Raw genomic sequence first — 14753 nt, 5'->3', positions numbered from 1 at the left:
TCCCAATGTACTGATCCCAGCAACATCATCCTTTTGATAATTCGAAGTAAAACACAGATCTAGACATGATTTCTCACAGCTACTATTGAGATAATTGCCTATAAATCCAACTAAACAAGAGCAAAGCTTATTATGATCCTCATAATATCAAAGGATTTGCACTATTCCCTGTCTGCTGATCTTTACCCTCTATTTTCTCATCCAATTCCCAGAAAGCTTTCCAGCTTCCATAAAATTTACATTTTAATATCCAATATAGTATTCTGCCTCTATGCAATGTGCCCAACATTATCACATGAACACCTTGTGTCATCCACAAAATAAAAAATATAACATTTTTTTTGCCAGAAATAAAAACAAATAGAGAGGCCATGGCAAAGTAAACATTCACTTCAGAACTTAGTCCATAATTAGTAATCTATATTACTTTATTCAGTCTGAAAGATTTACGTATATGTTTACCTATTTGGTTTTTTTTCCAACTCAGTCCTTCATTCAGTTTACTTGTTTTTGAGATAAAATTTTTGTAAGTTCTTTATGTGGGAAATTATTAATGATAATTTCATTTATCCATTTAAAGTATCTTTCTTTACCCTTCACTTTCAAAAGATGATTTTGGTGATTTAAAAATTTTAGGTTGTCTTTGTTTTTCTCCACGCTGTAAAGATGCTCATCTACTACCTTCTGGGAGTATCATTTTTTCTGAGAATTCTCCCATTTATCTAACAGCTGTTTCTTTGAGGCAATATTTTATCTATATTTATGTAAAATGTTTTTTATACTTTTTCTACAAATTCACTGTAACAACCAGTAATAAGTTAGCTTCATTTGTTCTACTTGTAAATCATGATTTATAAATTTGTGTCTTTTGTACATACCAGGAGGATCAATACCATCCCAGTATTCTTCAAATATTGCTTCCCTCCACATTGCCTTTTTCTACCTCTAGAACACTTACTAGACATATATTAGCACATTCTCTCTTCCAAATATCCTTACCCTATATAATATTTCTCATATTGTTATCTATGCTATATTCTGTGAAATTTAGTCAGTTATATCTTCAAGTTTACCATCTCTTAACTTTAGTGGTGGTATTTTTTTAAACATTATACTTGTTTCTTTTATAAATTTGTCTTATTTTTACTAAAATAAAAAAGCTTTTACTTTTTTGTGTTTCCATTCTTTTTTCATATAACTTTAATAAGTTGTAAACAAATTTGCCACAAATATTTGTATTCACTAATTCCAAAGTCCCATAACTCCGAATCTAATTATGCCACTGTAGCATGATGGTTTAAAAAAAAGCCGTTATTATTTACAGAATTCCCCCATGATTGTAGTTATACTCCTTTATAGCAAATTTCAGGCTACCAGAGTTTTAAAAATTGGCTCTCAGTATTCCTGAATATTTAATAAGTTTTCATAGGCCATTATGAGCCAGTTCCAGTTCCAGCACCCTGCTTATTATCTCTGTTACTTCTTACTCATTGTGCCTTTTGTAATTTTGGATTATAAATTCATGTCTGGCACAGCTTAATTTTATTTTCTTTCTTTCTTTCTTTCTTTCTTTCTTTCTTTCTTTCTTTCTTTCTTTCTTTCTTTCTTTCTTTCTTTCTTCTTTCTTAATTCTTTAATTCTGTGTGGCCTTAATTGAGGGAGTTTCTGTCCAAAGAATTCTTATTTTATTCTTCCAGGCACTTTAAGGATTTCATTAATGCTCTAGGATTCCTGTACCATGCAGGTAGAATAATTTCAAGCTGCCAATCTGGCTGAAGAAGGCCTTTGATTAAGAGTGATCAAAGGAGAGATGTTTTATACTGAACTAATAAGGATGAAACAGACAAGCTGTCTTCTCATGTCCCCTTTGTCAGTGGATAGAAATAGTCTTCATTTTGGACTCCTTGATACTTTGCTGACTTTGTGAGTTTAACTATGCATTTAAAAGTATGTTAGTTATATTTCATCCATCATATTAGGTGTTCTGGAGAAGGGATTTATAAGCTACCTAATTTTCTACATTTCCAGAAGAGTTTATATAGAATTTTATGCCAGTTTCAATCAAATATATTAACTCTGCTTTAAAATTTTAAAATTTGTCAATAGGTTAAAAAAGAATTTTTTATGAATATAATTTATTTTCAAATTGGCTTACATACAACATCCAGTGCTCATCCCAACAAGTGCCCTCCTCAGTGCCCATCACCTACTTTCCCCTGTCTCCCAACCCCCACCAACCTGCAGTTTGTTCTCTGTATTTAAGAGTCTCTTAGGGTTTGCCTCCCTCCCTTTCTGTTTGTATCTATTTTTTTCCCCTTCCTTTCTGCCATGGTCTTCTGTTTGTAAAAAAGAATTTTTAAAACACCTCTGTAGGCGATGGTATAGCATTATACAAGTATGAGGATGCACAGTCAGCACAAGTAGGGTTTGACTTAAATTTCCCCACCAATAGCTGCAGGACGCACTGCAACCTTTACACATCTCTGCTTTCTTTTCCATTAAGATCACATAATGAGGTGGGTGCTTGGGTAGCTCAGTCAGTTAAACATCAGACTCTTGATTTTGGCTCAGATCATGATCTCACAATTTCTGAGTTCAAGCCCACATTGGGCTCCTCCATGCTAACAGAGTCCGTTTGGGACTCTGTCTCCTTCTCTCTCTGCTCCTCCCCCATGCACGTGCACACACTCTCTCTCTCAAAATACATAAAACTTAGAAAAAAAAAGATTACATAATTAGGGTTATTATGAGGGCAAATGAAATGATACATCTAAAGCATGTAGCGTGGCGTCTGGCCTATAAAAAAGTTTAGTAAATAGTAGCTTAAAATATCTTTCATATCATGGAGTCATTTATGCAAATATTGTCATTGTTAAAATAATATTTAACTTTAATGCAGAATATTTATTGTATCTTCTAAAAGTTTTTAATTATTTATCTGTAGGAACCATTAAAAAATCAATGCAGGTATCTTGGAATTGCATTAATTTACCGAATCATAGATAGTAGAGTGTATTTAATTAGTGTAAAGTTATTGAATATTGTCATATCTATTTACGTTTCAAACTATGTTTTTCCCATGGAAACATAATCTTGAAAGAAAATGTATATATTTTTATGTGGTAGGAAATTTTTCTAAATGATTGCAAATATTTCTCAGTTAATTTTTTTTTTAGCTTTGTAGAAAATGTCCTACTTGTTTTGATTTTTAGAAATGCTTTTAAAACTGTTTGGGATAGAGCCTGTGACTCCAGGAACATGTTGAAGTTACAAAAGATATTCATCAATTTGATCTACCAAAGGCAAAAGAGAATCTGTGTTGCTTAGGATGGGACTGAGGGAAGTAGGAGGAGTTAGATGGAAAAGGAAGTGAGTGGGATGTTACTGTGTGTACTACTTCCCTTGGCCAACCAAATCTTTACTAAAATTCTATTCAAACATGGAAAATGTATGGAATGGGCCCCTTCTCACTCAAATATATATACATTGCCATTGTTTTTAGGCATGTAATATAATTGAAAGAAAATGAGATTCTTATATTTTTCCTTTGTTGATGACCTGTGTTTTCTCCCTCTGTTTCTTAATCCTTTAATTTCAGTATTTTCATCAATATTTAGCTCTATCTTAATCTATTATTTTTTCCTGAAACAGAATAAGCCCTTTTTGATTTGAAATTTCAAGTCTTCTTATATATTAGCAAAGTATTCTGTATTACCTCCAAAATTTTTTTTCAGAGAGAGAGGTGGGGGGGGCGGGGAGGAAGAGAGACAGCATGAACAGGGGTGAGGGACAGAGGGAGAGAGAATCCCAAGCAGGCTTCATGCTCAGCACAGAGCCCGATGCAGCACTCTATCCTGCAGTCCTGGAGATCATCACCTGAGCTGAAATCAAGAGTCGGATGCTCAAGCAACTGAGCCACCCAAGTGCCCCAGAGACTTTTTGTTTCATATTTTCTTTCCTTTTTTTCATAGTCCTCAATAATAATTGGTACATGAGCTCTTTTCTTTGTCTTCCACACCTGCCATCCTTTCTCTACTCAGTTTCATTTTAGTTATTTTATACTTTATTTGGTGATTTTTCTTAAAATCTCAGGGTCTGAACGTCATGTCTCTGGTTACTTTTTGTTTTACCCTGGCAGGTCTCCTCCTTTATTCTCCTAATAAGGTTTTTTTCATCAATAATGGCCTTATTTCTTCATTTTTTTCTCTTCCGTCTCCCATTTTAACTTACTGTTTTGTAATTTATTTCATCTTTTATTTCTCTTCTTTGGATTCTTGAAACTTAGATGCCATTTTATTTTTGAAATATAGTGAAAGTTTGCTTAAGTCCCTTTCCTACAGTAATTCTCCCTCCAATTTGTATTCATCTGATTCTTGATTTTTACATTTTCATCATTTCTAAAATTAATTTTTATTAAATTTCATATGATATGTCTGTTACTTACTACACAGTTAAGTCTATGTAATTCTATCTTTGCCTGGTAATTGACTTAGTATCTGATAGTGATTTCCCCTTGGCTTTCTCTTGTTTTGATTAAACCTTTATAATTTGAGCCAGAAGGCTTGATATCTTAGCTATTTGGTTTGATATGAAAGACAGGGAAACAGTGGTTGGGGACATAAATGTAATAATGTCAACAGCTGAAGTTTAACTTCTGTTGTGATAGAATATTATTTTCCATTTTTAAAACAATAATTTTTAGAACTGGTAAACATAATGATTTTTTCTTTCCTGGCACCTAAATTTAGTTATTATATTTTAATTTTAATCTTTTTAAGCTTAATTAACATAAAATATTATATTAGTTTTGGGTGTATAACATATTGATTCCTCAGTTCTATACATTACTCAGTGCTCACCACAATAAGTGTAGCTACCATCTGTCACCATACAGTATTAAAATATTATTGATTATATTCCCTATGTTATCTTTTTCATCTCCATGACTTATTTATTTTATAACTAGAAGTTTGTACCTCTTAACTCCCTTTATCTATTTCACACACCCCCTTATCCACCTTCCCTCTGGAAAGTTCTCTCTATATAAGAGTCTGTTTTTAGATTACCATGTAAGTGAAATCATATGGTATTTGTCTTTCTCTGTCTGACTTATTTCACTTAGCATAATATTAATGGTCCATCTATTATGGCAAGATCTTATGTTATTTTATGGCTAAGTAATATTCCTGTGTGTCTATGTCTGTGTATATCACATCACCTATTTATCCATTCATCTATCAATGGACACTTGTATTGTTTCCGTATTTTGGCTATAGTAAATAATGCTGCTATTAATGTAGGGGTGCTTATATATTTTCAAATTAGTGTTTCTTTTCTTTGAGTAAAAACCCAGTAGTTGAATTACTGGATCATATGGTATATCTATTTTTAATGTTTTAAGGAACATTCATGTTGTTTTCCACAGCAGTTGCACCAATTTACATTCCCACCAACAGTACACAAGGATTCCCGTTTCTCCACTTTCTTGCCAAGACTTTTTATTTATCATTCTTCTGATTCTAGCCATTTTGAATGGTGCGAAGTGATATCTTGTGACTTTGATTTATGTTTCCCTGATGATTGGTGATGAGCATCTTTTCATGTGTCTGTTGTACATGTCTGTGTCTTCTTTGAAAAAAAATGTGTATTCAGGTACTCTGCCTATTTTTTAATCAAAATTGTTTTGTGTTAGGTTGCATAAGTTCTTTATATATCTTGGATATTAAGCCCTTGTCAGATAGATCATTTACAGAGATCTTCTTCAATTCAGTAGCTTGCCTTTTTGTTTTGTTGATGGTTTCCTTTACCATGAAAAAACTTTATTTTGCTGTAGTCCTAATTTAATTTTGCTTTTGTTTCCCATGCCTCATGAGACATATCTAGAAAATGTTTCTATGGCTGATGTCAAAGAGATTATTGTGTGTGCTTTCTTCTAGGAGTTTTATTGTTTCAGGTCTCACATTTAGGCCTTTAATCTTTGTATATGATGTAATAAAGTGGTCCAGTTTTATTCTTTGTATGTAGCTGTCTAGTTTTGTCAACACCATTTATTGAAAAGACTATCTTTACCCCTATTGTATATTATTGCCTCCTTTGTTTTAGATTAATTGGCCATATAAGTATGGGTTTATTTCTGGGCTCTCTATCCTGTTACATTGATCTATATATCTGTTTTTGTGCCAGTACCATACTGTTTTGATTGCTATAGCTTTGTAATAAAGTTTGAAATTCCAGGGCATGGTATCTCCAGCTTGTTTTTCTTCCTCAAGTTTGCTTTGTCTGTTCAAGGTCTTTTGTTGTTCCATACAAATTTTACAATAATTTGTATTATTTGTGTGAAAAATTTTGTTGGTATTTTGGTAGGGATTGCACTGAATCTAGATTTCTTTGGATAACATGGACATTTTAATGATACTAACTCTCCCAAGCCATAAATGTGGTATACATTTCCATTTGTTTTCTTTTATCAGTGTTTTATAGTTTCAGAGGATATGTCTTTTACCTCCTTGTTTAAATTTATTCCTAGGTGTTTTATTCTTTTTGGTGTAGTTATAAATGGTATTGTTCTCTTAATTTCTCCTTCTGCTACTTTGTTATTAGTTTATAAAAATGTGATATATTTCTGTATATTAACTTTGTAGGCTTCAACTTTACTGAATTCATTTATCAATTAATAGTTTTTTGGTGGAGTCTTTCAGGTTTATGTATATAGTTTCATTGCTTCATAGCATTTTCGTTAAGATCGAGTGTAATATCTGTGCATAGTATCATGTTAATGCGATAATAACTGTTTTACTTCTTCTTCTCCATTTTGGATGCCTTTTATTTCTTTTTCTTGTCCAATTGCTGCAGTTAGGACTTTCAGTACTGTGTTGAATAAAAGTGGTGAGTGTAGCATCCTTGCTTTATTTCCTAATCTTAATCTTACAAGAAAATCAGTTTTTCACCATTGAGTATGATTTTAACTGTGGGGTTTTCATATATGGTTTTTAATATGGTGAGTCCTGTTCCTTCTAAACCCAGTTTGTTGAGAGGTTTTAAAGTGAGTAATTGTTGTATTTTGTAAAATGATTTTCTGTATCTTTTGAGATAATCATATGATTTGTAACCTTTCTCTTATTAATGTGATGTATAACACTGATTTGCAAATATTGAACCACCTTTGGTCTCTGGAATAAATCCTGCTTGATCGTGGTGAATAATTTTTTTTAGTATTGTTGAATTTGGTTTGCTAATACTTTGTTGAGGATATTTGCATCTATGTTCATCAGAGATACTAGCCTACAGTTTTGGAGTCTTTGTCTGGTTTTGCTATCAGGGTAATTCTGGTCTCACAAAACAATTTTGGAAGTTTTTCTTGCTCTTTGATTTTTCAGAATAGTTTGAGAAGAATAGGCATTAACTTTTCTTTAAATATTTAGTAGAATTCACCCATGAAGCCATCTTGTCCTAGACTTTGTTTGTTGGGAGCGTTTTGATTCCCGATTCAAGTTTCATTACTAGTAATCAATCTGTTCAAATTTTCCTTTTCTTCCTGATCCAGTTTTGGAAGAGTGATTGTTTCTAGGGATTTAGCCATTTATTCTAGGTTGTCCAATCTGTTGGCATATAATTTTTCATTATATTCTTTTATAATCCTTTGTATTTCTCTGGTGTTGGTTGTTATTTCTCCTCCTTAATTTCTGATTTTATTTCAGTCCTCTCTTTTTTTTCTTGATGAATATGGCTAAAGTTTTATCAATTTTGCTCATTTTTCAGAGAACCACCTCCTGGTTTCAATGATCTTTCCCATTGTTTTTTAAGTTGCAATCTCATTTATTTTTGCTCTCATCTTTATTATTTCCTTCCTTCTACTATATCTGGCTTTGTTCTTTTTTTTAGCCCATTAAGGTGTAAGGTTAGGTTGTTTATTTGACATTTTTCCTTTTTCTCTGGAAGTTGTCAGGTATCACTCTAACTGTTCTCTAAGAACTGCTTTTGCATCTTCTGAAAGACTTGAGATGTTGTGTTTTCATTTTCATTTGTCTGAAGGTATGTTTTCATTTCTTCTGATTTCTTGGTTGATCCATTTATTGTTTAGTAGCATTTGCTTAACCTCCATATATTTGTGTTCTTTCCAGATTTTTTCTCTTAATTGATTTTTAGTTTCATAACATTGTGCTCAGAAAAGATGCATGGTATAATTTCTACCTTCTTGAGTTTATTGAGACTTGTTTTGTGATCTAACATGTGATCTATTATGGAGATTGTTCCATGTGCACTTGAAAAGAATATGTATTCTGCTATTTGAGGATAGAATATTTTGTATATATCTGTTAGATTCATCTGGTATAATGTGTCATTTAAAGCCACTGTTTCCTTGTTGATTTTCTGTCTGGGTGATCTGTTCATTAATGTAATGGGGTGTTAACCCCTACTGTTGTATTACTATTAATTTCTCTCTTTATGTTGTTAATATTGGCTTTATATATTTAGGTGCTTCTACACTGGGTACATAAATATTTGTAATTCTTGTATCCTCTTGTTGGGTTTTTCTGCTTGTCATTATGTAGTGCCCTTCTTTGTCTGTTGCTACAGTCCTTGCAGAGTTTATTTTGTCTGAAAGAAATATTATTACCCCATCTTTTTTCGGGTTCCATTTTCATAGTATATATTTTTCTATCCTTTCACTTTCAATCTGCATATATCTTTAATTCTGAAATGAGTTTCTTTTAGGCAGCATATAGATGGGTCTTTTTTTTTTTTTTCGTTTTTTTTCCCCATTCAGTCACCCTGTCCTTTGATTGGAGCATTTAGTCCATTTACACTTAAAGTAATTATTGATAAGTATATACTTTTTGCCATTTTGTTAATCGTTTTCTCATTGTTTTGTAGTTTTTCTCTGTTCCTTCCTTCTCATGCTCTTTCCCCATGTGGTTTGATGGCTTTCTTTAGCGTTATGCTTGGATTCCTTGCTCTTTATTTTTTGTGTATCTACTATAGATTTTTGATTTGTGGTTAGCATTGGTTTCAGATCTAACATCTTGGGTATGTAGTAGTCTATATTAAGTTGATGGTCTCAAGTCAAACACATTCTAAAAGGACTGAATTTTTATTCCCCTCTCAATGTTTTATGTATATGAATGATATCATATTTTACATCTTTTTCTTTGGTCATTCCCTTGACTGATTTTTGTAGATAAAATTGATTTTGCTACTTTAGTGTATTAACCTCATTACTGGCTTTATAAGTGATTAATCTACTACCTTCTAATTATTAAAAGTGATATATCTAGAGATTTTTATAGACATATCTTCTTTCTGGTCATATAACTAAATTATCTTAATACTTTTATAGAATTATATTGTAATCCCTTGAGTTTTCTAGCTATAATATTATCTTCAAATAAACTAATTATTAATATGTTCACTGTTGGGTTTTGGTAAATAGTGTTTATATCTTTCTACCTGTACTTTGAGGTTTTTATTTGTGTGTTTTAGTAGTGGCTCTTGGATCTTAACAAAAAGCTTTTGCATTAGTTTCCTACTGCTGTAACAAATTACCACAATTTAATGATTTAAAACAACACACATTTATTATCTTAAATTTCTGGTGGTCAGAAGTCTGAAATGGGTTTTACTGGGCTAAAATCAAGGCATTAGCAGTACTGCATTTCATTTGTAGACTCCAGTCGAAAATCTCTATCCTTGCATGTTTCAGCTTCTAGGGCTGCACAATTCTTTGACTTGTGGTGCCAGTTCATCTTTAAAGCGAACAATAGTTTAGTCTTTGTCAAGACATCATCTCTTTTGACTCTGCTGTCTCCCTTTTCCCCATTTAAGAAACTTGAGTATCACACGGTCCTGAGTCCACCTGGGTGTTCCAAGCTGCTCTTCTTAATGTCAGCTGGTTAGCAATCTTAATTCTATCTGCAATTTTAATTGTCTCTTATTCCTGCCATCTCTAAGGAACCACGATTCTGCCTTTCAAAGCCTCTTGTCATTTGTTGATAAAAATTAAGTGATTTTCTCCTTTGATCTGATATAATGAATTTTGGTGGTAGATTTTCCAGGATTGAACCATCCTTTTCTTCTCAGAACAAGCTCTAATAGAGTAAGGTATAGTGTTCTATTTTTAATTCTGCAGAATTCAAGTTTTTAGCTCATTTTAAAATTTTACCTATAAAATCATGACAGCTTAATCTTTATTTCTGGGATGATGCTTTTAAGGATAAGTTTGCTTTTAAAATGTATAGGGAAGGTTTTGACTTTTTTCTTTAAGATAGTATAAGAGAGGGGTGTCTGGGTGGCCCAGTCAGTTGAGCATCTGACTTCCACTCAGGTCATGATCTCCCGGTTTGTGAGTTCAAACCCCGTGTTGGACTCTGTGCCGACAGCTCAGAACCTGGGGCCTGCTTTTGGTTCTGTGTCTCCCTCTCTCTCTGTTCCTCCCCTGTTTTCTCTCTCTCTCTCTCTCTCTCTGTCTCTGTCTCTCTCTCTCTCTCTGTCTCTGTCTCTCTCAAAAATAAATAAACATTAAAAAAAATTTAAAAAAGATAGTATAGGGGCGCCTGAGTGGCTCAGTCAGTTAGGCAGTCGACTTTGGCTCAGGTCATGATCTTGCAGTTCGTGAGTTCAACCCCCGTGTCAGGCTCTGGGCTGACAGCTCATAGCCTGGAGCCTGCTTCGGATTCTGTGTCTCCCTGTGTCTGCCCCTCCACTGCTTGCACTCTGTCTCTCGCATTGTCTCAAAAATAAACATTTTTAAAAAATTGAAAAAGATAGTATAAGAGAAATGTCTGCCATAGAGAAGATAAGACTTAGGGTGTGACATTATCAGAGTCAGTTTTAATAATTTATATACTAGGGGCACCTGGGTGGCTCAGTCGGTTGAGTATTCCACTTTGGCCCAGGTCATGATCTCCCGGTTTGTGGGTTTGAGCCCTGCATCCGGCTCTGTGCTGATGGCTCAGAGCCTGGAGCCTGCTTTGGATACTGTGTGTGTGTCTCTCTCTCTCTCAAAAATAAACATTAAAATTAAAAAAAATTGTATTCTATAAAACTCTCCATTTTCTAAATTATCAAATTTATTTAGGAGTGTTTCATTTAATATTTTCTAAGTCTTGGAATTCTTCTAGTGTCTTTAAAGTTCCTTTACCAAACATTATATGATACATTTTTCCTCCTTTTCTTTATTGTTTGACTTTCTTTTTTTTGACTAATGTCTTAATTGAATGCTTAACTCATTTTTTCATTCATTTTCCACAACAAAACCATATAATTCTTTCTATATATGTTTTTGCATTTAAGTATATCTCATGAGTTTTGATTTGAAATGTCTTTTGTTGTTAATGTCCAGAGGAATAATAATTTTTTTTTACATAAATTTCCTCTTTGGTCAAAGACTACTTACCTAGAAAAATGTGTCAAGTGCCAAGTTAACTTTGATTTTTAATAAAATAATGTTATGAAAGGATATAATGTTTATTTTTTCAGAATTTATTAAAGATTTCTTGTACTGTATCAGTTTTAAGTTCTCTATCTATATTATTAATTGTGTATTTAATGTGTAAAATATGAAAGAAATATAGGGATATTCCTACTCTGGGTATTTTTTTTAAGGATTTTCCTGTTTTCAGTGTTTGGTTGCTGTGTTTGCTTTATAAAGGCTTATGCTTATGTTTTCTTTGAGGAGGCTACAATTTATCCTTAATATCCTCACTTTGTCTCATTTTAATGTCTTTGGACTTTAATTCTGTTTTTATCTGTTACTAATATTGCTTCCTCTGCTTTTCACATATTGTATTTGCCTTGTTCACTTCTTTTCATCTTTTAATTTTCAACTTATTTTCCTGTTTTTATTATTTTTCTTGTAAACTGCAAATAGATATTTTTTGACCCAGACTTTCTTTGACATTGACATTTGTTAGGATAATCAGTATATAAGCTTTTATTTCTTCCAATACATTTTATGTGTATTTTATGTGTTTACTTAAGTATATTTGTTAAATATTCCTTTTCTTAATTTTCTGGGTTGGTCAATTTTTCCTTCATTTTCTTTTCCCCATTCAATCCTCAGTCATCCATTGTTAATTTCAATGTGTTTTTCCATTTTGCTAGTGCTTACATGCTCCTTCTGATGAGTCATAATTAAATCTATATTCCCCTTTAATTGTATCAAAATTAATAAGTATGCCTATAACATTTTACCAACCTTTTTAAATAATGCATGCTAAATAAGTTCAGAACCTTTTTCTCTGCCCTCTCAACTCCCTACAATTTTTTGTAAAACAGTTCAGAATTTTTACTACTAGGCTACATGTAAGCTATCATTTTCCCAGGAAACCTCTATCTTGAATATTGAGTTTATCATTCCCTTGTATCATTTTATAAATTTTCTGAATATATATTTCCATCAACAATATATTCCTTAGTTTTGAAGATTTTCTCCCCCACTTTATAGAAATAATATCATATGGCATATATATTTCTGTAACTTGAATTATTTGCCTAACATTAGTGAAGTTCTTTATTCTGATGTGTATTATTCTGGTTTATTCATTTTTACTGAACTATATTATTACATCCTATGACTATCATTAACCTATTCTCATTTTGATAGACATTTGTATCCACTTTGAAGGCTATTACATACAGTGCACCTGTGAAACTTTTGCACATTCCATCCCTCAGAATAAAATTCATCAGGGTGAGTAAGAGATCCTATTAAGTCATTCTTTCTGTCTTTTCTTATGTTCCCATGTCTACTCCCTAGTATCTGATCCCAGGTCTTCTCTCCCTCCAGGAAAACAATGAAAGCTCCCAGACATATCATCTCCTAAAGATAGACACAGTAGTTGGGAAAAATGGTACAGTGGAAGGTCGTTACTGTACCTATACCACTATTGTCTATTTAGCTTACCCAAACCTGCAGATGCTATTATTTTTCAAAGTACATAAATAGTTTTGTAATTAATACAAAGGCATTCTATGTTGTTATTTAATTCTGATTACTTTTTGCCATTATTTTCTCAACGAAAAGCTAGAGGTACAATTATATGAAGTTCTATAGATTTTTTTTTCATTTTTGTTTTTGAAGTATAGCTGTGTATGTTATATTAGTTTCAGGTGTGCATCATAGTGATTCAACAATTCTACACACTACTTACTTCTCATAACAATAAGTGTAGTCACCATCTCTCACCATAGAAAGTTATTACAATATTATTTACAAAATACCCTATGCTGTACTTTTAATGTGTGTGACTTAATTATCTTATAACTGGATGTTTATACCTACCTATGTAGCCCATGCCCCAACCCACCTCTTGCATTCTTTTTTTTTTAATTGAAGTATAGTAGACACACAATGTTACATTAGTTTCAGGTGTACAACATAGTGATTCCACATTATGTTATACTATGTTCACAAGTGTAGCTACATCTATCACCAAACAGTGTTGTTACAATACTACTGATTATGATAAATATGCTATAACTTTTATCCTGGTGAAATATTCATTCCAAAAGTACAACCCTGTGTTTCCCACTCTCCTCCTTCCATTTTTCGCATCCCCCCATCCACCTTCCCTCTGGCAACCATCAGTTTCATTTGTGTATTTTTATGGGTCTTTTTCTGCTTTTTGTTTGTTTATTCATTATTTTTTGTTGTTAGATTTCACATATAAGTGAAATCATACAAGTCTTTCACTTAGCACAAATCCTTTAGGTCCATCCATGTTGTCATAAATGGCAAAATCTCATTATTTCTTATGGCTGAGTACTATTCCATCGTGTGTGTGTGTGTGTGTGTGTAGTGTGTCACACATCTTTATCCATTCATTTATCACTGAATACTTGGTTTGTTTCCATATCTTGGCTATCATTAATAATGCTTCAATATATACAGGGGTGCATATATCTTTCCAAATTAGTGTTTTCATTTCCTTTGGGTAAATATCCAATAGTGGAATTACTGGATCATATGGTGTTTCTAATTGTTTGAGTACCCTCCATACTGTTTTCCATAATGGTTGCACCAGTTTACATTTCTACCAACAATGCATGAGGGTTTCCTTTTCTCCACATCCTCACTAACACTTACTTCTTGTCTTTTTTATTCTAGCTATTCTGGTGTAAGGTGTAATATTACATTTTCTTGTGGTTTTGATTTGCTTTTCCCTAATGATTAGTGATGTTAAGCACCTTTTCATGATTCTGTTGGCCATTTGTATATCTTTGAAAAAACTCCCTGTTCAGATTCTCTGCCCATTTTTAAATCAGATTGTTTATTTCTTTTGCTGAGTTGTATATGGTCTTTTTTTTTTTTTTAGATATTAACCCTTTACTAGATTATATCATTTTCTAATATCTTCTACCACTCAGTAGGTTGCCTTTTTGGTTTGTTGAGTTTCCTTCACTGTGCAAAAGCTTTTTTATTTTAATGTAGTCCCAATAGTTTAATTTCATTTTTTTCCATTGCTTTAGGGGATATATCTAAATATGATGCTAAGGCTGATGACCAAGTGATTACTGTCTAAAAACACAGCATTCTTTCTTGATAAAAACCCTCAAAAAGTAGGGATAGAAGGAACATACCTCAACATCATAAAGGCCATATATGAAAGGCCCATAGCTAATCAACCTCAATGGGAGAAAACTGAGAGCTTTTCCCCTAAGGTCAGGGACACGAGAGGTATGTCCACTCTCAACAGTATTGTTCAACATAGTACTTGGAAGTCCTAGCCTTAGCAATAAGACAACAAAAAGAAATA

At 32.6% G+C, this 14753-nt stretch overlaps 1 protein-coding gene across 2 annotated transcripts in view; it reads left to right on the top strand.

Annotated features, from left to right (window-relative positions):
• The window catches only part of PGR (progesterone receptor), a 104849-nt gene that overhangs the window by 47506 nt on the left and 42590 nt on the right, over nucleotides 1-14753 (top strand). The window contains exon 4 of one of the 2 annotated variants that reach the window (XM_019450171.2): nucleotides 12602-12688. The exons of the other annotated variant lie outside the window; for it this stretch is intronic. Within the exon in view, the coding sequence (XP_019305716.1) occupies nucleotides 12602-12688 (87 nt within the window). The remainder of the gene's footprint in view (nucleotides 1-12601; nucleotides 12689-14753) is intronic. 2 annotated transcript variants of the gene reach the window in all.

This window comes from Panthera pardus, unplaced genomic scaffold (assembly GCF_024362965.1).
Source record: "Panthera pardus isolate Hobbes unplaced genomic scaffold, ASM2436296v1 HiC_scaffold_12, whole genome shotgun sequence".
Lineage (NCBI taxonomy): Eukaryota > Metazoa > Chordata > Mammalia > Carnivora > Felidae > Panthera > Panthera pardus.
Note: the sequence above shows the minus strand (reverse complement) of the source record. Positions and strands in the feature narration are given on the sequence as shown.